This window comes from Urocampus carinirostris, chromosome 13 (genome assembly GCF_059441175.1).
Source record: "Urocampus carinirostris isolate Australia breed hairy pipefish chromosome 13, RoL_Ucar_1.0, whole genome shotgun sequence".
In the NCBI taxonomy this organism is placed as follows: Eukaryota; Metazoa; Chordata; class Actinopteri; order Syngnathiformes; family Syngnathidae; genus Urocampus; species Urocampus carinirostris.
This window is the reverse complement of record NC_142361.1, coordinates 32560297-32588236: the sequence shown is the minus strand read 5'-3', so window position 1 is coordinate 32588236 and position 27940 is coordinate 32560297. Positions and strand designations below refer to the sequence as shown.

General features: G+C 41.2%; 2 protein-coding genes across 3 annotated transcripts in view; both read right to left on the bottom strand.

Moving 5' to 3' along the window:
* Positions 1-13103, bottom strand: part of birc6 (baculoviral IAP repeat containing 6) — a 73528-nt gene extending 60425 nt beyond the window's left edge. For both annotated transcript variants that reach the window (XM_088352107.1, XM_088352108.1), the window contains exons 1-11: positions 12760-13103; positions 7168-7349; positions 6303-6440; positions 4757-4950; positions 4411-4522; positions 3605-3687; positions 2992-3217; positions 2728-2897; positions 2544-2602; positions 783-2411; positions 41-190 (exon numbers count right to left, since the gene is read on the bottom strand). In XM_088352107.1, coding sequence (XP_088208233.1) covers positions 41-190; positions 783-2411; positions 2544-2602; positions 2728-2897; positions 2992-3217; positions 3605-3687; positions 4411-4522; positions 4757-4950; positions 6303-6440; positions 7168-7349; positions 12760-12970 — 3154 coding nt within the window. In that variant the 5' untranslated portion in view covers positions 12971-13103. The remainder of the gene's footprint in view (positions 1-40; positions 191-782; positions 2412-2543; positions 2603-2727; positions 2898-2991; positions 3218-3604; positions 3688-4410; positions 4523-4756; positions 4951-6302; positions 6441-7167; positions 7350-12759) is intronic.
* A 9123-nt stretch (positions 13104-22226) lies between these two features.
* On the bottom strand, positions 22227-27560 carry yipf4 (Yip1 domain family, member 4). The gene is made up of 6 exons (XM_088351189.1): positions 27340-27560; positions 26458-26611; positions 23205-23376; positions 22906-22983; positions 22718-22831; positions 22227-22462 (listed from the first exon to the last, which is right to left on the bottom strand). Exons 1-6 carry the CDS (start codon positions 27395-27397, stop codon positions 22325-22327), a joined length of 714 nt encoding a protein of 237 aa, XP_088207315.1. The 5' UTR covers positions 27398-27560; the 3' UTR covers positions 22227-22324.
* Positions 27561-27940: the final 380 nt, after the last annotated feature.

Sequence of the window (27940 nt, the reverse complement as noted above, 5' to 3'; positions counted from 1 at the left end):
TGACATGTGAAAGAGTCTCATTTCATGATGAATCTTCTACCTGAAATTCCAGGACTAGATGGATTAGAAGAAGGCCTGGCCCATTCCAGCATTAGATCAGCCCCTTTGGAAATGGGGCCATCAATAAACATGTCTCCATCATCCATATCATCGCAAGCGCCTCCAATTTGAAGGAAATGAAGCTCTCCACCTGCAGAGAACAGACGTCTTATAATTTAATCCAATTTCATTGATTTGACTTGATGTGTAGTATCTCTCCAGTGCCTCTCTCCATATAGGAATCAAGTGTTGGCTCTTCCATTTCAGTTTTTCGGGGCTTATTGGTTTTGACAAAACCCCATTTTAGAAACATCTTTAACGTGGTTTTGATTATAATTGACCAACAAAAGAGGGTGTTATGTTTATCTCTATGTGCTATTTAATTGGAAGGATGGCCCTTTTTTAGTCAGTGACTATTGCTTTGGCAACATTTTGTGGGACTTTGGACAAGGGAACAATGATCAAGTGAAGGTTGAAATTTCATTTGTCAGGCCATATCGGTTACTTTCCATTCTGTTAATTATATCCAGGTGTCTTGGACCCAAAATTTTCCATGAAAATAAATCTAAACAACAGCAAATGCAAACCTATTTGTTTGGTAACTTGTAAAATTTCAATATTACAAATAGCGGGGATCATTATGTGGCCGCAACACCTGCTTATCAGTTCAGCTTCAACATACACACAAATGGCCATTCTAGCTCTGAGACCGGCAAAGATGCTAATGGTAATAAGACACTTACCTTTAGTACATGCGCAAAGGCGGTCGGTTCCAGAACAATAAGTCACAGAGACAAAGGGATCAATCTCTTCTGCTGCTCCTTCTTTCTTAGGGGGTTCCACTTTGGTTAGAACCTCCAACGTTGAAAGATCCAGTATCATAATATTTCCACCCTGTGTAGTTACCACTAAGTGGCCCAGTCCGACCACTTCTTCCTTCTTGGACTCTTTATGATTGGTGGAGGCACCGGTTGCAGTCTCACTGCTGTTGCATGTGGATTTTCCAAATGCAGGGCGGGTTAAAGATCCAGCAGACCCAGACAAGCCAATTCCAAACCGAGATGTGCCATTTTTTGAACCAGAGGGAGTCTCCTCTGGTGTCTCCTCACAGTCGTCTTCTCTGCTATCAAGCACATCCGGGGGCAGCAGTATGAGGGAAGTAATTGCATCACAAGGCTGACATATCTGCTGCACCTTGATAGGTTCCTCATCTAATGTGACAATAAGGGTAGAGTAGTTGAGTTTATATAGTGCAAGATAGCCACCTCCGCCACTCTGACATGTGTGCTTTTGGTCCCCTGAAGGCATGATAAAGTTTGATTGAGGAAGTGTGGCATCCTGGTGGTTGCTCTCTACTCCATTAGCAACTGGATGTCGTGGGTCACCTTTCTGCTGGCTGCACAAGGCAGAGTGTAGGCGGTTGAGATTATTTAGGGCCTCAACTTGGTTTGCTGCACTCAGAGATTCTGTGTTGCATGGCTGCAGCCCTACTAATAGGTGCACACCATCCCAGCATGGCGTAATTGAATCCACACAAAGATTCTCCTCTTCCAACTGTTTCGGCAACCTCAAACACTGTACTAGCGTTCCAGGTCGAGGTGGGGCAGAAGAAGCAGCAGTAGCTAAAGTGTTCCATTTGTCCATCTGAGCATCAAAACCAGACAGATTTGTTGGTGAGTCCGCAAACTGTTGGATATACGTGATGGGGGGATCCTGAAGGAGAAGCTGCTCGTGTGAGTCAAACTCCATCTCAATAATTTGGGGCACAGTGAAACTCTCGTCGTGGAGACCTTTGCTCATCAGGTTGTTCATCTGTGTAAACACCTGCCCTGAAGTCTTGTCATCTGTCTCTCTGATACTATAGAGACACAGCACAGGTATAGTCCTGTGCACAGATGAAAAAGAGGAGGGACTAGAAGGCTGAGAACCCACTAAATTAGAAAAACACGGTTCCTGGGCAGAAGTCTGGGAATTACATGCATCAATTTCCATTGGACCATGGTCCTGCATAGGTCCAACTTGCAAGGGCTCAGAGCCCTGAGTTCTACAGGAACTACGGGTTGAAAAGGGGATTGTGGTTTGAGGTCCAGTTGAGGAGTTGTTAAATGCTGTGCGGTAACGGAGTAAGCATCCGGCAAGTAAGCAGGGGAAAGGAATGTTGTGTTGTTCGGGTATCTTTTCCTTTGCTTTGGCCTGGTTGTGAGTCTTTGCTTGATTCAGTGAAGGATTTGCACCCAACTCCTCCAAGTCTTTCACTGTGTCCTCTAGCACACTTGCCACGACCTCCCACTGGAGTTTCTCCGGCTGCTGAAGTACACTGAGCGCTGTGACGCCTAGGCTCACATCCATGCTCTCCCACTGGGACGGTTGGCCTGCAACGGAAGTTAAAAAAAATGTAGGTACTCAAGACATCTTCAAATTTAGACTGGCGGTGTTGCAAAGGCTTCCATTTTTTAAGAATGGAACTTAAATGACCAAAGAAAATAGGTGCGGGTGTAGTGTACCTGTTAATGACTCGGACCGGGAATGCTCGTCACTGTCTGAATCCTCCAGTTGGTCATCGCTAAGAGAAAAAAACATTTATAAGAAAAATGGTCAGGGATTTTGCCATGCAACAAATTAAGGTAATCACCTTTAGATACCTTTTTGAAAAATTGATCTAAATGTCAAACATTTTGCCAGGCCTACCTGTCTCCCTCAAGCTTAGGCAAGTCTGAGCACGAAGCCGACTCAACAAGCCAGGCCAAAGTTGGTCTCCGAGACTCAGTCAGCGTCTGCTGGACATGGTCACCACCACATAGGATCAGCTGCCTCAAGATGGCCGGATCATATGGGTTAATGTCAAACTTCAGGTGCACCTGTTGACAAAAGAATGCTTTCAAGTCTGGCCATGCACTCATTTGACTAAAACTCTTCAAAGCACAGCAGGAAAGATACAATGTGTAATCTGACCTTCATCATTTTGGAGACATCCCAAATACAAATCTTGCCTCTCTTTGTTGCAACGGCCAAGAACTGTGGGCAGCTGCCAAAGCCGTAGCAGGCAATTTTGTCTGTGATGTCAGGATTGTTGGGAAACTGAGCAGGACTGGTTGCCAGTGTCACTGACAAGGGAACATTTTGCGTGTGCTCGCCCTTTACAAATGGACAATTAGGGGAGTGTCGCTCATGTTCAGACCTACGGACAACGAAACTTGCTGAATGCCAAACAATCATAGAGAACATACACAACAATATTTTACCAGACTGATGCATAGCACAAATCTTGTTTCTAAAAGCCCAAATTGTCAATTTTCTTACATGTTGTCAAACTCAATGAAGGCTTCGAACTGCCCAAATTTCAATACAAATGAAGGAAGCCTCATACAAACGCCCTTTCTGGCTACACCCATCAATAAACGTAATGATCAAAAATATAACAATTAAAAAAAAAGAATCTCCACCCATGTGACCTGTTGGACTGGATTTTTGCACTATGCTTAAGGCAAGAACAAAAAGATTGCCCCTAATTGCTGTGTAAAGGACACAGAATGACAATGTTTTGTTTCAAACTGTATTTACTCACCATGGCTCATCCGTTGGTTCCCAACATACCAGACATACACTACAGGTAAAACACATGGCTCTGTCATCCCCTGATGAAGCAGGCTGTTGGGAGAAGGGCAGGAGGAGATAAACCAATGTATAATCAGCTTTATGGCTGAACTACCAATTTAATGACAACACACAATTTGATGTGCAGATACAAACTATACAGATCCCTCGGTTTTTGCGGATAATGGGGACCAGAACCACCCGCCAAAAGTAAAATCTGCCAAATAGTGTTGCACCTTTTTATTTTTGTACGATGCAGAAAGAACGCAGAGAAAATGTCCAGTCACAGTACAGTAGGAAAAAAGCTATAATATGAACTGACCAATGGGCATCGGTGACCTCAAGTCAAGGGGTGTTGGCCAATCAGCATGAACTATGGCTTCCCGAACCATTCCTCGGCGTTGAGGGTTTTTTTTGTATTTGTTTTTTTTTTCATTAAATGGCCAATCGCCTGAGACATTTCTCTGCGGTCCTGGAAGCATTTTAGGTTTTTTTTTTGTTTGTTTTTTTAAATTGACTGCCCAATCAGCTTGCATCTTGGCTGCCCAAAACTTTCCTCGGTAGTACCGGGAGCATTTGTTTTTTTAATTAAACATTCTTCTTTTCACCACAAAGGAGTGAACCAGCGATAACTGAAGCGCAAATAGCGAGAGGTCTTTGCATTTGTTAAAAAAACTGCATTGTCTGGCAGCTGTACAATAAAGAGCAATGATGACAGATTGAACAAACAAAGCTTTTTCTGAGGTTACAAGTATACAGGATAGTCTTTGAACCCACCTGGTGGTAAAACCCTGCCTGAGCCATTGGATCAGGTTGAGCCCACCTGTACCCAGCATGTGGCCATGATGTAAAAGTCTCCCTCCTGTTGGCCTCGCTGTACATTAGAGATCTACAAGGGTCATAAACAGTATCAAAATAACATTCCATTCAAGAAAACCTGCTAAATTGACTTAATTCCAAAATTTGTATAAAGCATTTATATTGTATTAATCAATGCCAACATATTCTGTTTGAAACATACTGACTTTCCCTTTCATTGCGGAAAATGTTCTCATTGTTTAACCGAAATCGCGAAATATTTACCAAAGAGAGTAATGTGTTACTTCCTTTGCAGGTTGCTTACCTATCTACAGATCGCCCAGGGCCCACCCCAAGCTCAGGGCGGGCACTTGATAAGAGGTAGGAAAGTCTGTCCATGATGGATGAGGCCACAGACAAGGCAGCAATGTTCTGGTTGATCTTCTTCAGCTCACTGACAATGGCACTGGCAACCAGCTTCAGGATATGGTGAGGAAGCTGGAAGGTTACTGTCGCCCACTGAGAAAGATGAAAAACAGATCAAATAAGGGAATAACAACCATTTCACATGCCTTGTTTCAAACTGCAACACATACAATAACTTGGATATTGCCACCCAAAAACTGCAGATGAGGTAAGCCATACAAGCAATACAGACGCTCCACTACTTACTCAGCATCCACCCGGAAGAAAAAAAATCAGCTTCCTCTTCCTAGTGCGTTTGTAAACATTCTATACTGTCTATACTATGTCTATACTATCTCCAGCGCGCTAAGAACTTTGACACTTTTATTGTTTAATATCTCGTGCATCCATTCAAAATGGTTGGTGTAAAGTGTAAAGAAGAGGCGAGACGTTTCTTTTGAAATGAAAGCGGAAAAAGAAAGCTTGATGCGTTTGATAAAATGGTTGGCTCGCTTTTTTTCGGCCACTTTTTACCACGGAGGAGGAAGTCACCTAACTCTTGAATCTCATCTTTCAAAATAAGTTAAACTTAACTTTATTTATCTTTATAGAGCATATTATTTTATGAAATGTTTATTTTCTAATTACAAAACAATACAGGTTACTTATACAAGGCTTTAACATACTTATATAAACCTTGGGAAGCACTGCGGCGCAGTGGTTAGCGCGTGTGCGGCAGAGTTCTGAGGTCATGAGATCGAACCTCCGGTGTGGAGTTTGCATGTTCTCCACGTGCTTGCGTGGGTTTTCTCAAGGCACTCCAGTTTCCTCCCACAATCATGCATGTTAGGTTAATTGGCCAATCCAAATTGTCCCTAGGAGTGAATGAGCCAGCAAGTGGTCTGTCCCTGTGTGCCCTGCGATTGGCTGGCAACCAGCTCAGGGTGTCCCCTGCCACTGCCCAAAGATAGCTAGGATGGGCTCCAGCACCCCTGCGACCCTACTGAAAATAAGCGGTGCCGATAATAGATGGATGGATATTAACCTTATACATACAAAATATAGCACTGAAGCAACTTACGACTGAATTCAACTCACTGACAATAGTCTCTTGTTCTCAATTAGGGCAGCGTCTGAATGTAACATTTCCAAACAAATGAGTTATGAGTTCTGTTTTATATAAAACTTCCAAAATAATAAAAAATAATTACAACGATCCAAAAATGTTAAGAATAACCTACATTTGTGAGAACTATCCCAATAACCTTGACTAAATTTCAAATTCAGACAGCACAGAAAAAAAACATTATAATGGATCACGAGCCTTCTGTTAGTACAGTAAATGTGCCCCGAGTTACTACATAATTACGCAATTCTGTCGTGACAAGACTATAAGCCTCATGCTGAACACAAATTACGTGATGTAACGGTTGAAACAGGAACTGGAACCCAGCTGTAAAACAAACCTTGGCAACTTTGTGATTGGCTGCCGTCTCATGCGAGGTATTCTTCAGGCCTTCTTTTAACTGTACGATAAAGAGTTCGTAGCCCTTTGTATTAGAAACATCAATCTTTTCCTGGCAGGCTGACAGCAGATGCTGGGCCTGAGCAGAGAGACATATTTTGAGATAAAAACAATTAGTTACGCTTCTTTTTTGATTCCTGGGCAGCTGTTATCATAACATTGCATTAGTTTTGTAAAAAAAAAACATATTAGTTTGAAAAAACAGAAGACGAACAACCCTTCTAATATACGGTCATCATGACGCTTGTATAGCTTTATGAAATGAGATTAGTGAATTTGTGTTTCACTACATCAGTAAGCCTGAATGGGCGCAACGTAATTTTGCGTTACAAATGTTTATTTTTACCAAAATATTGTACCAAAGACAAAACATGTGACCCATTTCTCAATAGTTTTGGATAAAAAAAAAAAGACAAAATACGGGGAGAGCTTAGTCTCAAAGATTTTTATTAAAGTTATGTTCAAGGATTTTACGTTTTTCAGATCCAATCATTCAAGTTTTTCAAATTCGCAAACACACAAAAAACGGTGACCTTACCACTTTTTGGGGATATCCGCAATTACATTTGCCGTACTTGCATGCATTGTTCAAATTCAATATTATCTTTGCAATTTTCAAGTGTGTATTTATATTTTGTGTACCCTTTTTCTCCCATTTCCCTGGATGGGAGAGAAACACTAATTGCAACGAGTATGTAGAGTGTAATAAGCTGTGTCGTCTACTTTATAGTTCGACATATGTTCAAAAACTTTCTTCAGGGGAAAACACATCATTTCATGGAAGAGTTAGACCAAGATACTGATACCTCAGTAACAGGAAGCTCCATTTGAACCAAATCCTCAGGTTTGGTCACTGGAGGTTGGAGGGCTGTGTCCAACAGAAGAATGCCATTTAAGTCCTTCCTGCATCCCACTGCATAGTCGTCAACAAAAAGCACCTTATCCACCGCAGGGAAGTACTGACATCTGACACGACCGCCAGGTTTAACTAAAAGGACAGCAGAGCAAAAGCAAACACATAAACAGTGGTGGCGGCACGGCGGGCAGTGGTTAGCGCGCAGCCCCAGAGTGCAGACGTTCAGGGTTCAATTCCGCAGCCTCCCCGTTTGGAGTTTGCATCTTCTCCCCGTGCCTGCATTGATTTCCTCCGGGCCGTCCGGTTTCCTCCCACATTCCCAAAATCATGCATGTCAGGTTAATTGGCCACATTGTGGGAATAAGCGAATGAGTTGTCTGTCTCTGTGCCCTGCGACTGGCTGGCAACCAGTTCAGGGTGTCCCCAGCCCACTGCCTGAAGATAGCTGGGATGGGCTGCAGCCCCCCTGTGACCCTACTAAGGATAAGGGGTGCAGATAATGGATGGATGGATAATCAGTGGTCATTACATAGAAATCGACAGCACAAAATGTCATCAGTCTTTTTAAGTAACTGTCATCTTGCATGTACAATATTCAATGTCTACAAGTACATATAGGATAAATATTTTTTCCGTATTAAATATAAACTTGTTTCAATACATTAGGTGCAGTAATTGTTTATATTTATTGACTTATGTCTAAACTACAGCCAGTGGACAGGAAACCAAACGCTGACTCTTTTTATATATATATTTTTTTTCTTTAACCACAGTTCATTTTATTTTTAAATTAACCATAATGCTGCACTGTGGTATTCTGTTCAGGGGTCCCAGGTTAAATTTTGTCTCCCAGCCTTTTTGTGTCTTTTGCATGTTCTCCCTGTGCGAGTTTTCTCCAGGCACTCCTGTTTCCTCCCAAATTTAAAAAAACATGCACAGAACGTTATTGGGTTGAAGGGTTATAATCCAGACTTAAGACACGCATCTATTATTCAGCTTATGAGTGATGTTGACCCTATACTCTGTTTTCTTTTTCTGAGCCATCGTACCGACACCCTGACCTGATACACGCCATTATTTAAAACCTGCTGAATCCGTCGAGATTAAGAAACCCGTCGTTGCTGGACTCTGGACTTTTTTGTATGACTTATGTTATTAGCTATATTTCATGTTGATGTTGACTGTGTATTGTCCATTGATGCCCTTAGAACACCCATTAGAGTTTGGTCTTCCTGGAAGGGGGATGACCTTATGTGCGACCTCTTCTCAAGGTTTCTAAATCTTTCTCATCCGAGAAAGCCTTCCTAATCAAAAATACACAAAAAAAGGAAATTTCGGGCTTGCTTTGGGCTCGGTTCCTTCAGGCTTTTATAAGGCGGGCCGGGCCGGGCTTTTAAGTCCATTCTTACCTCTAGTGCGCATACACAATAGATAAGGTAATGACACAAAATAAGGCAATTTTTGTATCTTTCTGTGTGTCCTGGTACCAAGCGATCCATGCCCTGGTGGTTGGGGACCACTAGTTTAGTGTTGAATAGTTTCAGCAATGGCAAAGAAATTATTGCTGGACAGTAATTATAGTGCAAACAGAGGTTTAAAATGCTACAGTTTTAGGAGTGAGCAAGACAAAGTGGTTAACTATGTGAAAATGAAAGATGTGATGATTCTTTTGGGTGTGTTTCTACATGAGACATACATGTGATGTTAGGACGTTTATTGACAAAACACGTTAAGCTTGGACCCGGGACAAATCAAGTGCTAAGCGAAACAAGCTCTTAGTTTTCTCTCATCAATATGTCATGAATATGAACACAGTTGCATTGTCAGAATGGAATAAACCGACCGTACAAAGCTTCAAACATTTCAACCGAGTCAGCGTGTGTACTTAAGTACACGTCGTGTTTTTTTAGTATAATGAGGCCCCAAAACAACTGCTAGCATGGCAAGTGCTAGCAAACTAAGAGACAGCTCTTCAATTATGTCATGTTGACAAATGTCCGCCCAAGTTGAAGAATGAATTAATGTGTTAATATTGTGCAAAAAATTATCAAAACAAAATCAAAATGGTTGAATGTTTAGCAAATTTTGTGGCGTGTCGATCATTTTGACTTGCAAACTTTGTCAGTACCTAAAAAAATAATTGCACTCCTGGTTTACAGTGTCAAATAGTTCCCGCAAAAGCAACAAATTGATCGCGGAATAAGGAAATGACAATGCGCACATAAGTGTAAAGAATAGTCTTTAGCCGTCAGTGCAAGCAAGATATCGTGGTAAACTGTGTAAAACATGAAAGATTTGATAATTCCTTTGGGCGTGTTTCTATATGAGACGTACTGTAAATTCTGGACTACAAGCAGCTACTTTTTTCCAACATTTAAAACCCTACAGCTTTAAATACAGTGTATATTCTGTTTCTGTTTTAGCACGAAGTGGATGGTTGCAAGAGTGTCGGCGGCGACTTCTGGCGGACACCAGGCCTTTCCTGCAGATCTCCCAAGATGCGGTGCCCGTCGGGGGCCCATGTAAACAGAGAGGCACTCGCCGCTAGTTGGCGTTAGCCGGCGCCTAAAAGCTGGCTTTGGACTGGTTTGGACCAGGATATCAGACTTTTAAATTGAAACAAAGCATCCCGATTTTTGCCAAGTTCTCTGAATGTCAATGTGAAGAAATTCAATGACGCCACAAGTTAATCTGACTTTCCTCAGTAGACAAATGCCTTATCATTGAACCGGTGATGCCGATGAATGGGTAGATTCCCACTGTCCCTACGAGTAATTCTGCAGTCTTGGCAGAATCAGTGGGGAAATGTCTAAGAAGAGTAACACATTGTGCCGCGATTAGACACTCCCACAGCTGATATGATGTTACAGTTTTCGCCCAATAGGAAAAGTTATTATGTTAATAATCACATACTGTCCCACGAAAATATACAATAAGCCGACACTACGTGTTCGAAAGATTGTAAGCATTAACGTGTAATGATTTTCGTTGCACTCTTGTGTAACAGAGTTGAAATTTGATTGCTTTGAGTTTTTTGAATTCTCACAAAATCTGTGTTTTTGATGCATTACTGATAAAACTCTGGTACCACATTCATTTGTTAAGCCATGGGCGTGTGCGACTGTCTTTTTCGTTTGGCACTTTATGGGCTTCTGCGCTTGCCGTACCTTCAGCTATATCACCTCGTGCTGAAGGTAAGCTGTGCCCAAAATCAGTTTGGGTAAAAGTTCACAAGCTAAATATAGGAGCTGCTTTCACAAACTATTTTTGTATATAATAGTTGTGCTAAATGATTCATAAAAAAGCACTAATTAAAAGTAAAGTAATGCAGCTTGAAACGATGCTTACTGTGATGCGACATGTTTCAATGGCGTGGCCACGATGTGCGGAATGTTGAGTGATGTCCCGTTTTTGTATTTTTGTCAATGTTTTAGATGTATGCAGTCGTGCACAGACGCCCTGACTTATTTGTATTGTTTATTGAATGCAGGTACGTGGGAAAGCTATGTTCATTGTTATCATTAAGGTTTCACTATCAATGTGCTCACATGTAGTTTGCTTGCCGTAGCTTCAGCTATATCACCTCGTGCTGAAGATGTATGCAGTCGTACACAGACGCCCTGACTAATTTGTATTGTTTATTGAATGCAGGCAATAAACCAAGTGACTGTGAACCCTTGTGTCGCGCATGATTGAGGGTCGTTACACTTGCGTATTTTAATATCAATTTAAATAACATTGACTGCAGCACAAGTTGAACAAGATTGACAGCTGCCAATAAAGTCCGCGAAGGTGCTACTTTTCAGTTTTTTTAAATGTAAGATATAGATTTCAATTAATAAATCCGCTGTGGCTTGTGGGCAGCACGGCGGAGCAGTGGTTAAGGCGTGTGCGGCACAGTTCTGAGGTCATAAGATAGAACCTCCTGTGTGGAGTTTGCATGTTCTCCCCGTGCTTGCGTGGGTTTCCTCCGGGCACTCCGGTTTCCTACCACATTCCAAAAACATGCATGTCAGGTAAATTTTCCAGTCCAAATTGTCCCTAGGTGTGAATGAGCGAGTGAGTTGTCAGTTTCCGTGTGCCCTGCGACTGGCTAGCAACCAGTTCGGGGTATCCCCTGCCAACCGGCCCAAAGATAGCTGGGATGGGCTTACAGCATCTCCGCGACCCTACTGAGGATAAGCAGTGTAGATAACGGATGGGTGGATAACTGCAGCACAAGTTGAATAAGACTAACAGCTACTGATAAAGTCTGCAAAGGAGCAGAACTACTTTTTAGTTGTTTTTTTTAAATGTGAGAAATACAGAGCAGAAGTCAATGGAAGGAGAACAAGAAGAAGGCCGCGATGGACGTTGATGGATGGTGTTATGAGTGCACTGCAGGAAAGAGGTCTAAATATAATGGAAGCTAGAGCTCTTCTTGGTGACAGAAAGGAGTGGAGAGGTGTTGTGAAAGGATAGTGGGATTGTGGACGCGTTCTTAAGGATGGGTTGGGCACCCGTATGATGCGGCAGGGGTAAACCAGTGATAGCTGTCGGGCCCTGCTGTTGAAGAGAAGAGTGTGTTGTGTCACCCTGACCCGAGTGACATGGCCGCTTTCTGGTGTCCAGTTTCATCTGGAGGGACGAAAGCATGACCGACTTGGGTGCCAAGGTGCCTAACTTGTTTGGGTGTTTGGGCATTTGGGTTGGCCATGGTACAAAAAATTGTGTTATTTATTTCCCTTTTATTTTCTTTGTTATTTTATGTGGGTGTCTTGCTGTCAGTCACCCCTCTTCAGGGATATGACCAAGGTAGATAGATAGATAGATATATATAGGGGCAGCAGTGGCTCAGGAGGTAGAGCGCTTGACTTGGGATCAAGAGATCACAGTTTGAATCCCGGCTCCTCCGTGTTACATGTCGAAGTGTCCTTGGGTAAGACACTGAACCCCTAATACCCCCAATAAGCAGGTTAGCGCTTTACATGGCTGCACGGCTGCTATTGGGAAATGTGAAGCACACTGTAAAGCGCTTTGGGAAGTCTTGACTTGATATATAAATGCAAATCATTTCATTTCATATTAAATGTGAGAAATAGATGTGAATTAGATCATCCGATGTGGCTTGTACAAAAGCAAAATGGAATTCCTTCCTTAGATTTGCGCATGCGGCTTTTAACCAGGTGCGCCCTGTAGTCCAGAATTCACAGTACATGAGATGTTGGGACTTTTATTTACTAAACACACGAAGCTTGAACGGCGAACGAGTCAAGTGCTAAGCAAAACTAGCAGTTAGTTTTCCCTTGTCGATATGTCATGAAAATAAACACCCAACTAATGAGTTGGTAAACATTGTCAGTATGGAATTAAACGATCAGACTAAGTGTCATATATTGGAATCGGCTCGGCGTGTGCGTTTAAGAACGGGTAATAGTGTAATTAGGCCCCAAAACAACTGCTAGCATAACTAGCATTAGCATACGGAAAGCTGACTCTCAGTTTACGTCGTGTTGACAATTCGAAGTGTCCGCCCGAGTTTCTTTCCAGCTCCGTCGCTTACCGTGCTGCGCAGAGGCCTGAAGAATGGCCCCCGAAGTGCCGTCAATGACTTTAATAGCCCCTTTGCTAGTGACCGCTAAGATAGCGTTGAGGGCCGGGTGGTACGAAAGGCTTCGCAGGCCCTCCTCGTCGCAACGCAGGCAACCGTCTCGCAGTACAATCCAGTCCGAGGGGGTAGACGTACCGGAGGCCGGCGAGGCCGCGGCCGCCATCTTTCCTTACTTTCCCCTTCCCGTCCCCTTCTTGTTCTTTTAGTTGGGGGGAACCGCTGACACTCAATAGAAGTCGATCTTCCTCCCGCACTGTCACTCCTCGGCCACCGCTGATCCCTTCTGCGGCTTCTTCCCGTTTGCCCGTTAACGTAGCAGCTGCTATTCACGAACAAGGTTGAGTTGGTTCGGTCCGGGTTGGCCGCTGTCAGTTACATGATAAATATTACGACAGTGGCGTAACGTAGTCACGTCACGCGAGGCTTTGTGTGCATACGATAACAACACAGTCGGGTTACGTTACGCTGTAATGGACAGTGTTACCTGCCTTGTCACTGCTAAAGGAGATTATAAAAATATTTTTTTAAAAAACGTCTATAAGTTTAAAGAATAGAGCTATAGTATTGCCCTTTACACATTGGTTAACTGCTGGTCAAACCTCATATTGTTAAAAATGTTGAAAAAAATGTTAAAATGTCATATTGTCAGATATAACGAAATTGTGAATATGCTTAATTGCTGCTAAAATTATCGAGAAAAATTGTTCAAACCTCACATTGTTTATTTGCTGTTAATAGTGTCAATAAAATTGTTCAAACCAAAAAATATTGTTAGAATATGATATAATGAAATTGTGAATGTATGTAATTGCTGTTAAAAGTGTCGTTAAAAACTCATATTTTGGGGACATGATATAATGAAATTGTGTGTTTAATTGCTGTTGAAACGTCATATTGTCAGATATAACGAAAATGTCTCTCATTAGCTGCACCGCTTATCCTCAGTAGGGTCACGGGGGGGGGCTGGAGCCCATCCCAGCTATCTTCGGGCAGTAGGCAGGGGACACAACTCACTCGCTCATTCACACCTAGGGACAATTTGGACCGGCCAATTCACCTGAAATGCATGTTTTTGGAATGTGGGAGGAAACCGGAGTGCCCGGAGGAAACCCACGCAAGCACGGGGAGAACATACAAACTCCGCACAGGAAGTCTGGAGCTGAATTTGAACCCACGCAGGAGGTTCCCATGACATGAACTGTGCCGCACATGCGCTAACTGCGCCACCGTGCTGCCTTTGTTAGAATATGATATAATGAAATTGTGAATGTATGTAATTGCTGTTAAAAGTGTGGATAAAAACTCATATTGTTGGGATATGAAATTGTGATGATATGATGAAATTGTGTGTTTAATTGCTGTTAAAAATGTCGAAAAAATTGTTAAAACGTCATATTGTCAGATATAACGAAATTGTCTCTCATCTCATTAGCTGCACCGCTTATCCTCAGTAGGGTCTCGGGGGTGCTGGAGCCCATCCCAGCAATCATCGGGCAGTGGGCAGGGGACACCCTGAACTGGTTGCCAGCCAATCGCCGGGCACACGGGGACAGACAACTCACTCGCTCAAGTCACACCTAGGGACAATTTGGACCGGCCAATTCACCTGAAATGCATGTCTTTGGAATGTGGGAGAAAACCGGAGTGCCCGGACGCAAGCACGGGGAGAACATACAAACTCCGCACAGGAAGTCTGGCAGCTGGATTTGAACCCACACAGGAGGTTCCCGAGACCTTAGAACTGTGCCGCACACGCGCTAACCACTGCGCCGCCGTGCTGCCTAACGAAATTGTGAATATGCTTAATTGCTGTTAAGATTGTCGAGAAAAATTGTTCAAACCTCACATTGTTTCTTTGCTGTTAATAGTGTCAATAAAATTGTTCAAATGAAATGAAATGATCTGCATTTATGTAGCGCTTTTCAAGTCAATGACTTCCCAAAGCACTTTACAATGTGCTCCACATTTCCCAATAGCGGCCTTGTATTGCAGCCATGTAAGACGCTAACCTGCTTATTGGGGGTGTTAGGGGTTCAGTGTCTTACCCAAGGACACTTTGACATGTAACACAGACAAGCCAGGATTCGAACTGGGATCCCTTGATCCCAAGACGAGCGCTCTACCTCCTGAGCTACTGCCGCCCCAAACTAAAAAATAAGTTTAAAGAATGTTATTTATCCGTCATATTTTTTGTACGGAAATTTTGGAGTGCAGTTGGGGTCAATGGAGTAAAAACATACCTGTCAAGCTCCAGGGCTCCATGCACTTACAAAATGTTGTATTTTCCTTTACAAAATACAAAATAATCTTACACCATATTTTTTTCAAACGTGTTTATTTATGTAGTTTAACATGTTATATTGTACATGTGTTTCGTTGTATCATATATATTGTTAATTAACATTTTGTTGTGAGTTGCTCGACATGAATGAGGTTTATTCTAAAAAAAAGTTCAAAAATGAAGTCGCTTGGATGTTCACTCTAGAAGGAAAAATACAGGCAAATATAATTAAGTAGAATAATACATTTTCTTGTTCAAATTATTAATTCATTTTCTGCATTAAATTATTGTTGGTAATATACTGATTAAAGGGATAACCACAAACCTGTCTTTTTCAGTTTCTCCTTTTATACTTTTTTTTCTTAACTTCTTTATACAACATAATAATCCGTAATATAATGCATCAAAGCAAGTGAGCCGTTTGAGAGCCGGCTCACTTTAATGAGTTGAGCCAAAAAAGCCGGTTCTCTAAAAAGAGACGGACTTCCTTTCACTACACAACTACCACATGAAATTCAATGTTGAATGATGCATGATGGGAAATCCCCAGGTGGCAGACGCATGCTCACAGTAGCATCAAACCCCTCGCTGCGTTTGTAACGGAAAAAAACGATACCGAGATAGAGGCTACCCCTGCGAACTCGTTTGACTTGATTGATTTGCTGTTTCGTGATAGTCGGTGTATACCGGTTGGTACCCATAATTGGGTTCTTCTGTACAGATTTTCTTGTACGTCGTACACGTCCTAAAATGCATAATAAACGTACTTTGTACGTCAAAAACGTACAGGTTGACAGGTATGAGTTAGGGTCTCCAAAAGTTCCAATTATTACGAGATTACGAGAAAAATAATACATGTAAAAAATATAGTTATTTTCTGGAATACAGTTGCAAAAAGAAAACAACTTTGAAAGAGGGACACAAAATAACCAGCAGTCCGACATGGAGGAAGTTTGAATGGAAAGTAAAAATTCTTCTATGCACCCTCTATCACTTCAAAATATAAAAATACCTCCAATCTATGCTGGCGTAACTGTGGTAGGGTCGGAGATTTCACGCATACTTTCTGAAATTGCCCTGTAATATTAAATTTCCGGAGAAATATTCAAGTCAAGTCATTTTTATTTGTATAGCCCTTAATCACAAAGAGTCTCAAAGGGCTGAACAGGTTATTGCACAGACTATTATTACAAACTATTATGGCACCATCCCCTGATCTGAAACCAACATGAGGGCAAGGAAAAACTCAAAAACCTCAACATGAGGAAAATGAAGAAACCTTGAGAAGGGACCGCACATGTGGTGATCCCCCTTTCAGGATGACCAGGCTGCAATAGATGTTACAATAACAAATAATACACAGATATAACAACAAAAAATATAGGTTATTCGTATGCTATAGAATAGTGTGTTTTAAGCTTAGATTTGAACATTTCCACTGAGGTTGCAGATCGGATCTCAGGGGGAAGAGCATTCCAAAGCACCGGGGCCCGGATGAAGAACGCTCTCGAACCTGCGGAACTCTTCTTGGCTCTTGGGATCACCAGTAGACCACCGCTTTCAGAACAAAGGCTCCGGACCGGAACATAGGAGGAAATTAAATATTCAGACAGAGATCAAATTAATATTTGGAGTTGCAGTTGGAGCTTGTGACCTATGTATTAGGAATTTTGCCAGAAGAATTATTGACTGGTCAACATAAATGTGTACTAAGGGTTATGCTTCTGGTAGCAAAGAAAATAATCACACCTTCCTGGGTGAAACCACAACCTTCTGACATAAAACAATGGAGAGAAAAATTAAAGCAAATGTACATTATGGAACAAATCACTGCAAGACTTCAACTGAAACTAGATAAATTCCAGAAAAGATGGAAGCTTATCACACAATTTTTACTTGCTGTCTAAACACCTCACCTTTTTTTAAATTTATTTTATTAACATTTTTTGTTGTTGTTTCTTGTTATTTATGGGTATGTCAATTGTATACATTGTTGTTTGTGTTTCTGTATGACGGATGAATCAACCCTCTGTCAAAATGTGTGTAAGAAATAAAAAGTTATTAAAAAAAACGTTCATGCATTCTGGATTCATTAAAAATTGACTGTAAGATTGAAAGCCTTTTATTATTTGAGTATGTTTCACTTTTATATCAGGTAATGGTGGTCTGAGCAGCCCTTTGAGACTTTTTGTGATTAATTCATATCAAGTCATTGATCAAGACAGTGAATAGCCCTTTATCACAAGGAGTCTCAAAGGGCTACACAGACCACAGATCATTGCAAACCACAGACTATTATGCCACATCCCCTGATCTAAAACCTACATGAGGGCAAGGAAAAACTCAAAAACCTTAGCATAATGGAAGTCAAGTCATCTTAATCTGTGATGCCCTTAATCATAAGGAGTTTCAAAGGGCTGCACAGACCACAGATGATTGCAAACCACAGACTATTATGACACAATCCCCTGATCTAAGACCTAAATGCGGGCAAGGAAAAACTCAAAAACCCCAACAAGAGGAAAGTCAAGTCAAGTTTATTTGTATAGCCCTTAATCACAAAGAGTCTCAAAGAGCTGCACAGACCACAGATAATTGCAAACCACAGACTATTATGACACCATCCCCTGATCTAAAACCTACATGAGGGCAAGGAAAAACTCAAAAACCTCAGTCACACAAAAGTACATAAATGTGTACAATATCCTACCATTAACAAAACAGTATATCCAGAAAGTCATCACAATCCGTTTAATACTTTTAATGATTGTTTAACGCAACAATAAATTGAGGAATTTTCACAGACCATAACACTGTGCTTCTCTAGTGCTTCACAGTGTTTTTGCTGCTTTCATCTTCTCTTTCTCTTTCAAAACAATTATTGTGATGAGCTGTAGAGGGTGCTTAAGACCACTCTATATTATTTACCACAAGGCAGAACAATAATATTGCAATGTTCGTGAATGGAAAAAAAAATTGCATCGTAACCAATGTTCCCTGTAATTTTCCACGGGTCTGAGCGTTCACACAAAGTCGGTGAGCAACGCTTGAAACAACAGTGAGCAACCATAATCCCAAGTGTGGCAAGATGATTAATTATCAAACATGTCCGAAACTTGACATTTTGCTGAATTTCCGGCAATGCAAAATTATTTTTCTCTTTTGAATGAATTGACTCATGTACTATTGCAAAGGTTGTACGGCCTACAAACGTCATTTGTTCTTACAATTCTTTCACAAGATATCCATTTCTTTTTTTTTCCTGATATATTTTGTCGCATAATATTAACATTTTTGGGGGCTTATTTAATCAGTTGTAAGATACAGAACTGTACTTAATCACATTTTTAGTGGAAGTACAATGTTGGCAACAAGATTCACTTGATATCATTGGAAATTTTTTGAATGCAACACAAACTTTTTCTTCTTTTTTCCGTGTTTTTTTTTCTACTTTTTTTTTTACTTCTTTTAAAAAAAGTCTCATTGTGTTTATTTTTCCGGGCTGTTACTTCTTGTCTTTTTGTTCTCTATTTACTTTTTTCCTATGTTTCTTTCTTTTCTTTTTTTCTGGCTTTTTTCTAAAATTTTCCTTTTTTTTTCCTCTTCCTTTTGTTTCTTTTTTTCTCAGCTTTTCACTACTTTTTCATTTTGGTATTTTTTTTTCTTTTTTTTTCTATTTCCCCTTCTTTTAAGTCATTTTGTGCATAGTTTTACATAATATTTGGTCATGTTGGGATTAAAGAAGCAAAAACAACCCGAAGAGCCGTTTAGGACCAGAAAGATTCCTTTTAGTGAGCGGAGCCGAAGAAGCCGGTTCTCGACAAACTCTACTAACTTTACTCAACTTCGTTCTACTTCGACTCGACTTCCAAATACCGCATTTAGGACAAAACGTCGGGGAACCCGTGTATTTTTACCTTCATGCACTGTAACTTTGACTTAAGTCGCTGCGAGCAGTGTGCAATTGCGCACGTGCGCAGCTTAGAGGGAACACTGATCGTAACAATAGTACAATTAGTAAGTGCAATAAAAAGTTGCAAGATTTCGTGCGCTTGTCTAGGCTGATGATGGTCCCGAAGAAGAAGCTGTCTCTGAGGGTTATATAAACATAACATGACTTGATTGTGGTTTAAGTCCGAACAGTATACATTTTCTTATATTCAAATATTTTTAGATGGGATATTTGTGTTTTTGCCACAATCAGCAATATTCAAACAACAAATAATTGCAATATTTCAGTCGATTTGTTATGGATGAATGTAATTAATTGTATTGATGAATGTATGACATTTTTTGTTTTTTCAGTTGCTTGACTGAAAATCGGGAACTTTATCACAATTTTCCATTTTTCTGAGACAGTCCTGTAGAGGGGCAGCACGGCGGATGAGTGGTAAGCACGTCCGCGGCACAGTTCTGACATGAGGTCAAACCTTCCATTGTGGGGTTTGCATGTTCTCCCCGTGCTTGCATGGGTTTCCACCAGGCAATCCGGTTTCCTCCCACATTACAAAAACATGCAGGTGAATTGACCAGTCCAAATTGTCCCTAGGTGTGAATGAGCAAGTGAGTTGTCTGGTCTCCATGTGCAACAAGTTCAAGGTGTCCCCTGCCCACTGCCAGAAGATAAATGGGATGGGCTTCAGTACCCCTGCCACGCTATTGAGGATAAGCAGTATTCATTTTTCTTTTCCCTTTTAGATGTTTTTTAAAAAATTCACAAGGTATTTGGGTGAGGCGAAACGGCAGATGCGTGATTAGCGCGTCCGCGGCACAGGTATGAGGTCATGGGATCAAAACCAGCTACCAGCCTTCCTGTGCGGAATTTGCATGTTCTCCCCATGCTTGCATTGTTTTTCCCCGGGCACTCCAGTTTCCTCCCACATTCCAAAAACATGCATCTCAGGTTGATTGGCCGGTTCAAGTGTCCTTAGGTGTGAATGAGCGAGTGAGTTGTCTGGTCTTTGTGTGCAACCAGTTCAAGGTGTCCTCTGCCCACTGCCAGAAGATAACTGGAATGGACTCCAGCACTCCTGCCACCCTATTGAGGATAAGCAGTGCAGACGATGATGGATGGATGGATATGTGCTTTGAAAAACGGTTACATTTTCAGATTCAAAGCTTGTTCTTCCAATTTCATATGTTAGATGTTGTGATTTTTTTTTTTTAAATAAGTCTTTTGGGCGGGGCGGCACAGCAGATGAGCGGAACAGTTCTGAGTTCATAGGTTCAAATCCAGCGACCAGCCTTCCTGTGTGGAATTTGCATGTTCTCCCTGTGCTTGCGTGGATTTCCTATACGCACCCCAGTTTCCTCCCACATCCCAAAAACATGAATGTCAGGTTGATTGGCCGGTTCAAGTGTCCCTCGGTGTGAATGAGCGACCGAATTGTCTGTCCCTATGTGCCCTGTGACTGGCGACCAGTTTATGGTGTCCCCTGCCCACTGCCTGGAGATGGCTGGGGTGGGCGCCAGCACCCCTGCGACCCTACTGAGGATAAGCGGTGCAGATAATGGATGGATGGATGTCTGAAGTTCTTTGGGCAGAATGTCTGGGTGTGGTCTCGTAAGTAACGACTGACAACTCCCACCGGGACCGTAGACGATGACGTAACAATTTGTCACGTGGATGCGAACTTCTATTCACATTGTTAAACAGACGATGGATAAAGAATGTTGAAAAGAGAAAAATCATCTCATCTATTATAGGTCTAATAAAAAAAAACATCGATGCATGAAGATCTTGCAGATTAAAACCGAAATAATGTCCAATTGACAACAAACAACCATTAAAACACAACAATAATATTGAAGAAAAAAAGAAAAATATTACACGGGACTCTACACACGTATTTTACAAAGAGCACTACGGTATCTTATATTTTCCTTATAATCAGTGGTTCCCCCCAAAAGTTTGAGACTCAGTGATTTCTGGTGTTTAAATCACGTTTCTAGCGTGACAAAAAGAAACGAAGAGAAATTTCCTTTCGGTTTGTTTTGGTTTACTTACTGTATTCCTTTATGTTGACAGTAGATGTTGAACAGATTTTAGCGTCCCCTAGAGCCCACGTGGAGCTTAGCATCTGATGATATCTTGTTTTCATTTTGTTTCTGTCGCATATGTTCGTTTGGGCGGAGATCAAAGCCAGGAGAGAAAGCTTACCACGTGTTGTGAGTCATCATTTTATTCATATTTAGTTTCTTTTGTCTTTTATTAGCATATTTGGTATTGGAGTAATCCAAAAGTAATTGAAAGTAATCCAGTTAAAGTAACCCTTCCCAACCCTGTTCACATCTGTAATAAACCGAAGAATTATCCCGGATTTATGTGGTCCAATGTTGATCATAGAAATTATGTGATTTTATATATATTTCCAATGAATATTCATTGCATATTCAGGTTTACACCTCTCTGAGTGTATCTATTTAGAAGTTTTTTCTTGATACAGGACGTGAAGCAAACACAAAGGATCTTCACAATTTGGTAAAAAACTAGGCCTTAAATTATACATACCGTTTGCTATCCAAGGTTAATATTTTAGAGTGATTTTTAAGAAATGTTCGAATGTCTAATGTCTTGCTGCAAGGTAGATCACTAAATCACTCTAGTCAGAAAAGTATTTTTTTGTTTTTTTCTCCAAATAGTAGAAAACAACCAGAGTTGCTATTTAAAGTTGCGAGAAATTAAAAAGCGTAAAAAAATATTTAACAATCGAACTTCCTGTGTGGAGTTTGCATGTTCTCCCCATGCTTGTGCGGGTTTCCTCCGAGCACTCCGGTTTCCTCCCACAATCTCAAAAACAGGCATGTTCAGTTAATTGGCCGGTCCAAATTGTCCCTAGGTGTGAATGCAAGAGTGAGTTGTCGGTCTCTGTGTGCCCTGCGACTGGCTGGCAACCACTGCCCACTGTCCAAAGATAACTGGAAATGGGCTCCAGCACCCCCGCGACCCTACTGAGGATAAGCGGTGCAGATAATGGATGGATGAAATATTCAACAATAGTGACCAAACATTACAAAAAAAAATGAAAAACAGGTGCGACTGGATATTGTCTGCAACAATCCATATTCAGAAATACTTAAATCTGCATTTACTAAAGTAACGGGACATTCTTATTTGCTCCAAAAAAGCCCAACATAAGAAGCTGTAAAAGCAGATTTCCTTTTAATATTAGAAGACATAAAGGTCAAAAATATATACAAAATGAACATATGATGCCATACCTCAAATTCATTCAGTCAGACACCAGTATAGAGTGATAGAAAGTAAATGTACAGAAGGAAAATGGGATAAATCAGAAGAGGCTTCTTTGTTTTAAATTCATCGCCGACCAGCAGTGACGCAGCGCTATAGGCGGCCCAGAACACCCCAAACAGCTGAAAGCAGACACAAACAATGATAATTTCAGTTTTTAATGAAAAAAGGAAAAAAATATTAGCAGCACTATCGGTACAAGTTTCAAACGTTTTGGGTCCTCTCATCATACTTGCAGAGCTGGGCCAAAAATCCGCCAACTGCATGGCTAGCATTAAAACATAGTATGATCTTGATCTGAACCCAATCATTGCAAGCATTATTTGGCATTTGTAAGAGTATTTGGTTACTTTAGATCTGAAATGCTATCGACTCACCTTGACCAAAGTAGAAACCACCTCAAAACCTCCGATTAACAGAAGCAAAGGGGATATGACGATAAGTGGAAGAAGAGAATATCCAATGACTCCAAGGACTTGCCCATAGGAAACCTATAGAGAATTCACGCATTAGAATTTTTTTCAAAAATAAAGTCTGTTATGAGTGATGAATCAGCTTCGCTCACCTCACCGCCGAGAACACGAGCCAAAAGAAAAATTGTTAGTGATCCAAATATCCAGATGGTGATGATCCAGGATACCACCTGCAGCAGAATTAAAATATAAAGATTAAGCCAGTTCCATCAAAAGAGGTTGTAAAAGAGACTGGGAATGCATAAATGATAAATTATATAGATCCAGTGTATGCATCAAATGTAGATAACTTGGATGCTGAAAATGTGATCTCCAATGGAAGGCATTAACATTAACTTGAGTTGTTAAGAAAAAAACCTCAAAATAAGGCTTGGAAAAATGATTTGCTTACCCTAAACTGCCCATAGATTGAGATCATAGAGAAAAGTAGAACCACAGCAAGAGGGCCCCAGAAGTCCGGGTTATCTCTGACCACCTGTCTGTTGTAGCCCAATGATGGCATCGGCATAAGCACACAGCGAATCTTGTAATAGATGTCCTTCACGTCAATGTCCAGTTCATCACTGATTAAATAAAAACATGACATATGACAAACAGATACCTGGATTAACGGATCTGCAAACAGGGTGTGCAATCAAATTCATAACAAGTAAGTGCACCCATGTGCGAGAAAGCTACAGGTGGAAATTGAATAGAATTCAGCCGGGCCAGGTTTTTCTAAATAGAATAGAACATACCGTATTTTCCGCACTATAAGGCGCACCGGGTTATAGGGCGCACCCCGAAAAAATAGTTTATTATAAGGCGCTACAATGGGAACGTCAACAAAACAGTCAGATGGTTCAGTCCAACTTATTACCCCCTTAACATTCCAAAAGCTTGCAAAGACGCAAATACGTGTCGAGAACACGTGCGGATGCGGTGTCCGTACGATGTCACTCAAATGCATCGTTCCATCATTCGGAAGGTTAAAGTCTTGGGATTCAAGAAATGCCAACCATTCCTTAGTTTCTATTTTCTTTTTCGCTCGCAACTTTACTGTGCATATGACAATAAAAACTTGGAATTGAGTTTAATTTAAAAATAGACACTCCATTCCATCCATTATCTGCACCGCTTATCACAGAAACATCGAGTTCAGTCTGAAACAAGATACAGGGATAATATAAAACCCGGAGTAGCACACCGAAGTCGTTGTGTTCATAATAATGTGCAGCCAATGTCCTCTTATATCCGTGAGTGTAGTAAATCCAAGAGAATAAAATATTTACAAATACAGAATAGTAAAAAATGCTTTCTGCATGCCGTCAACCACGTGCTATACACATTCATCTTTTTCGGCCAATTGCAGGCTTTGTTTCGCCCCTTTAGCCTAAGCGAGCCTGTAAATGATAAAAAGGATCCGCCCCTTGACCTCCGAATAACTTTAGCCAATAGTGATCGATTCAAATGATGATTGACACATTGGTTAGCCAATGAAACGCCGGTAAATAAATCCCAGCATACACCGCGTACTACTTGGCGTTCGGGGGAAAATCTAGTCGGCGGTTGCAAGTTAGTTGGAAGACTTTGCGACTTAATGTTGATCCATAAATAAGGGGCACTGTATTATAAGGCGCATGGTCAGCTTTTGAAAAAAATAAAGGCTTTTGGGTGCGCCTTATAGTGCGGAAAATACGGTTGTTTTATTATCATTGTCACAATATGAGTTGAACATCTTGTGACAAAGAAATTGGACGTGGCACTCCATTAATCATATAAACTAGTGGTTCCCAAAGTGGGCGGTACCGCCCCCCCTGGGGGCTGTGGAAGGGTCTAGGGCTGGCGGTGAGGAAGAAGAAGCCAGTAGGCGGGTTGTAGGGGGGCGGCAGTCCAAAGTCGAAGGCAGAAGTTTGAATGTAGTACAGTTGTGAAACCACAAAGCACTGCGGTTTTTTCAAGGTTTTGTAGTGAGTGATGGAGATTTGGCCAACCACAATTGTTAGTGTTCGAGTTTTAAAAGCGCCGACCAATCAGAGGCAAGTTTTAACAATAGCACAAGCCAATAAACGCGATTCAAAGTTTGCAAGCACCACACTATGCCACACCCACAGTGTGAGCTTATTGAGTGTCATGGTGGACTCCGTAAACATAGTCTCAGAGTCAACGAACGTGAAGGAAACGAAGCTTGCGCCGAAGAAGGGCGGCACATAACTTGTTGGGACCTATTTTGGTTTTGAGGAAGCGGACGTCGAACAAAAGAAAACTAGTAATACTAGTATTACTAACTAGCGCTCGTAATACACTGGGGAGCCAAGGGGGCCCAGCCTGCAAAAGTTTGGGAACCATTGATATAAACTGAATAAGATAAAAGATTAAAAAATATATAAAAGAAAAAAAGAATTTGGATATATATGAGCACAAAATATTTACACAAGAAAGAAGATATTTACACTGGGTGTAAACTGCAATCATGTTAACATTAAAAAGTTATCTGTCAGTATTTTTATGCAACATATGATAGCTGTCTAGTGTTTTTTAGTGAGTTAAAATGTTAAAGTTTGTAAAAATATGCAAGTAGCAAAGCCACCTCAAAAACTACTATTGGTTGAATAAATATTTACCATCAAAATATTTACGGTAATAAGAAAAATAGGTTCATGGGACTCACATACTCTGGGAACGCAGATACAAATTAATGAAGTGATTGTCCAGTTTTCCTTAATGATTATTAAATTGGCCGGTCCAAATTGTCCCTAGGTGTGAATGAGCGAATGAGTTGTCTGTCCCCGTGTGCCCTGCGATTGGCTGGCAACCAGTTCAGGGTGTCCCCTGCCCACTGCCCGAAGATGGCTGGGATGGGCTCCAGCCCCCCCCCGCGACCCAAATGAGGATAAGCGGTACGGCTAATGAGATGAGATGATTAAATTAAAACAATAAGCACAGAAAATGCTATTATTAGGCATTGAAAAAAATGGGCTGCAACAAGATTTTGAATATAGTTTTACAATTAAAATGGAAGCCATTCAAAGCAATATATAGTAAATAAAATAAAGTTAATAGCAGCAGGGCATTAGGTGGCGCAGTAGTTAGCGCGTGTGCGGCACAATTTCGAGGTCATGAGATCGAACCATCTGTGTGGAGTTTGCATGTTCTCCCCGTACTTACAGGCACTCCAGTTTCCTCCCACATTCCAAAAACATGCATGTCAGGTTATTTGGCCGGTCCAAATTTTCCCTAGGTGTGAATAAGCGAGTAAGTTGTCTGTCTGTATGTGCCCTGCGACTGGCTGGCAACCGGTTCAGGGTGTCCCCTGCCCACTTTCCGAAGATAGCTGGGATGGGCTCCAGCACCCTTGCGACCCTACTGAGGATAAGCGATGCAGATAATGGATGGATGGCTAATATCAGCAAGGCCAAAAATAGGAAAGCCAGGTTTTTCTTTGACAATTTGTCCACACATGCAATGACAAATTTCTATTTGTCACAATTTTAAGGCAAAAGATGCTCCGACAGTTTGTGCAGAAATTGAAAATTATCTTTACTTTTGACAACTATGGAAAATGAGTTTGACAGCCTTACTCAAGTGTGTGATATTTGACTTCTGGCAGTAATCAGGATTTTTTTTGCTCAGTGCGTTGGCAGAAAAAAAACATCTTGACTCACAGAAGAGGTTTACTTTCCTCGCCGTCATCTTCTTCCACCTCTAGCAACCAACCGTATCCTCGTTGTCTTAGAAAGGCGCTGGCATAAGGGTCTTTACCGTTGTCACTGTCCAAGTTCAGTTTGATATCAGGGGCAGAGATTGTGCCACTTAGATCTGTGGAGAACAGCAGAATGGAGGATTAGAATAGAATATACCTTTATTGTCATTGCTGGTTTAAGATCAGGTAATTGTGTAATTTTGTAACTGTAATCCTGTGCAGTCCTTTGAGACATTTTTGTGATTAAGGGCTATATAAATAAATTTGACTTGACTTTACAAAAAGGGTTAACATATTGTGACAACAAAATTGGGCATGACACTCCAGGTTCACACATTCACAGTGAGGTAAAGAAACCAAGAAGATAAGGAACAGAGAAGATAGTGTTATAAAACAAGGAGGATAAGGTTATACTTATAATTTACACAATATTTACTCAAAGAAATGACAGCATGTAGGATGTTACATACAGTTGGTATCGTAAGGGTTTGTGCAATATGCATTTGGTGCAACACCCAGAAGATCGTCTATTGGACTTCATCAATTCAGGATTTCTGCATTTGGCTTGAAAAACTGTTTAGTCTCGTATTGATACAAAATGATGCTTGGTCAGAGAGCAAATTGATTTTATATTTCAGAGGTAGCTGTCATTAGCAATAACAATGCCGGCAAAGAACTTTTGATGTAACGTGATTTCATAACTATATCGTAATTAGACAGAGTTTGCAACATATAACCCAGATGCAATAAATTCAGATGTATATAGACTGAAAATCTACGACGACATAGTAAAAACAAGTTATCAGTAATGACGCCTATGCTAGCCCATTTAGCATTAGCTCACCTTGCGCCTCTGTCGAAGAAACGAATGTGAAATCTCCGTTGTTTGGAGAAAACTGCATGTTTGCTTTTTCAACGCAACTATTTTAAAATCATTCAAAGGAAAAAAGTTATCAAATGTCCTCAATGATCGCTGTCATTTGCCGGAGCAGTGTATATTGGACTATCGCATCTTGTTTTCGTTCTGTTGACTCGGTGGTCGAAGGCGGAAGTACAAAGGATGCTGGGAAATGGGACACGTCTTATGAGACGTTCACGTACCTGGAACACTGCTGAATTTGTCACTATTAGATAAACACATTTTAAAATTTTGAATAATCTCATCTCATCTCATCAGCTGCACCGCTTATCCTCAGTAGGGTCGCGGGGATGCTGGAGCCCATCCCAGCAATCATCCGGCAGTGGGCAGGGGACACCTTGGACTGGTTGCCAGCCAATCGCAGGGCACACGGGGACAGACAACTCACTCGCTCAGTCACACCTAGGGACAATTTGGACCGGCCAATTCACCTGAAATGCATGTTTTTTTTGAATGTGGGAGGAAACTGGAGTGCCCGGAGGAAACCCACGCAAGCACGGGGAGAACATGCAAACTCCGCAAAGTA

What these genes read in the sequence shown, in the direction of transcription:
- yipf4 (XM_088351189.1), bottom strand. Translation starts at nt 27,397, where the DNA reads ATGCAGTTTTCTCCAAACAACGGAGATTTCACATTCGTTTCTTCGACA. An exon ending in CTCGTGTTCTCGGCGGTGAG is followed by an intron (nt 22,832 to 22,905) that starts GTGAGCGAAGCT and finishes AATTCTCTATAG; the next exon opens with GTTTCCTATGGGCAAGTCCT. An exon ending in TGGTTTCTACTTTGGTCAAG is followed by an intron (nt 22,463 to 22,717) that starts GTGAGTCGATAG and finishes GTCTGCTTTCAG; the next exon opens with CTGTTTGGGGTGTTCTGGGC.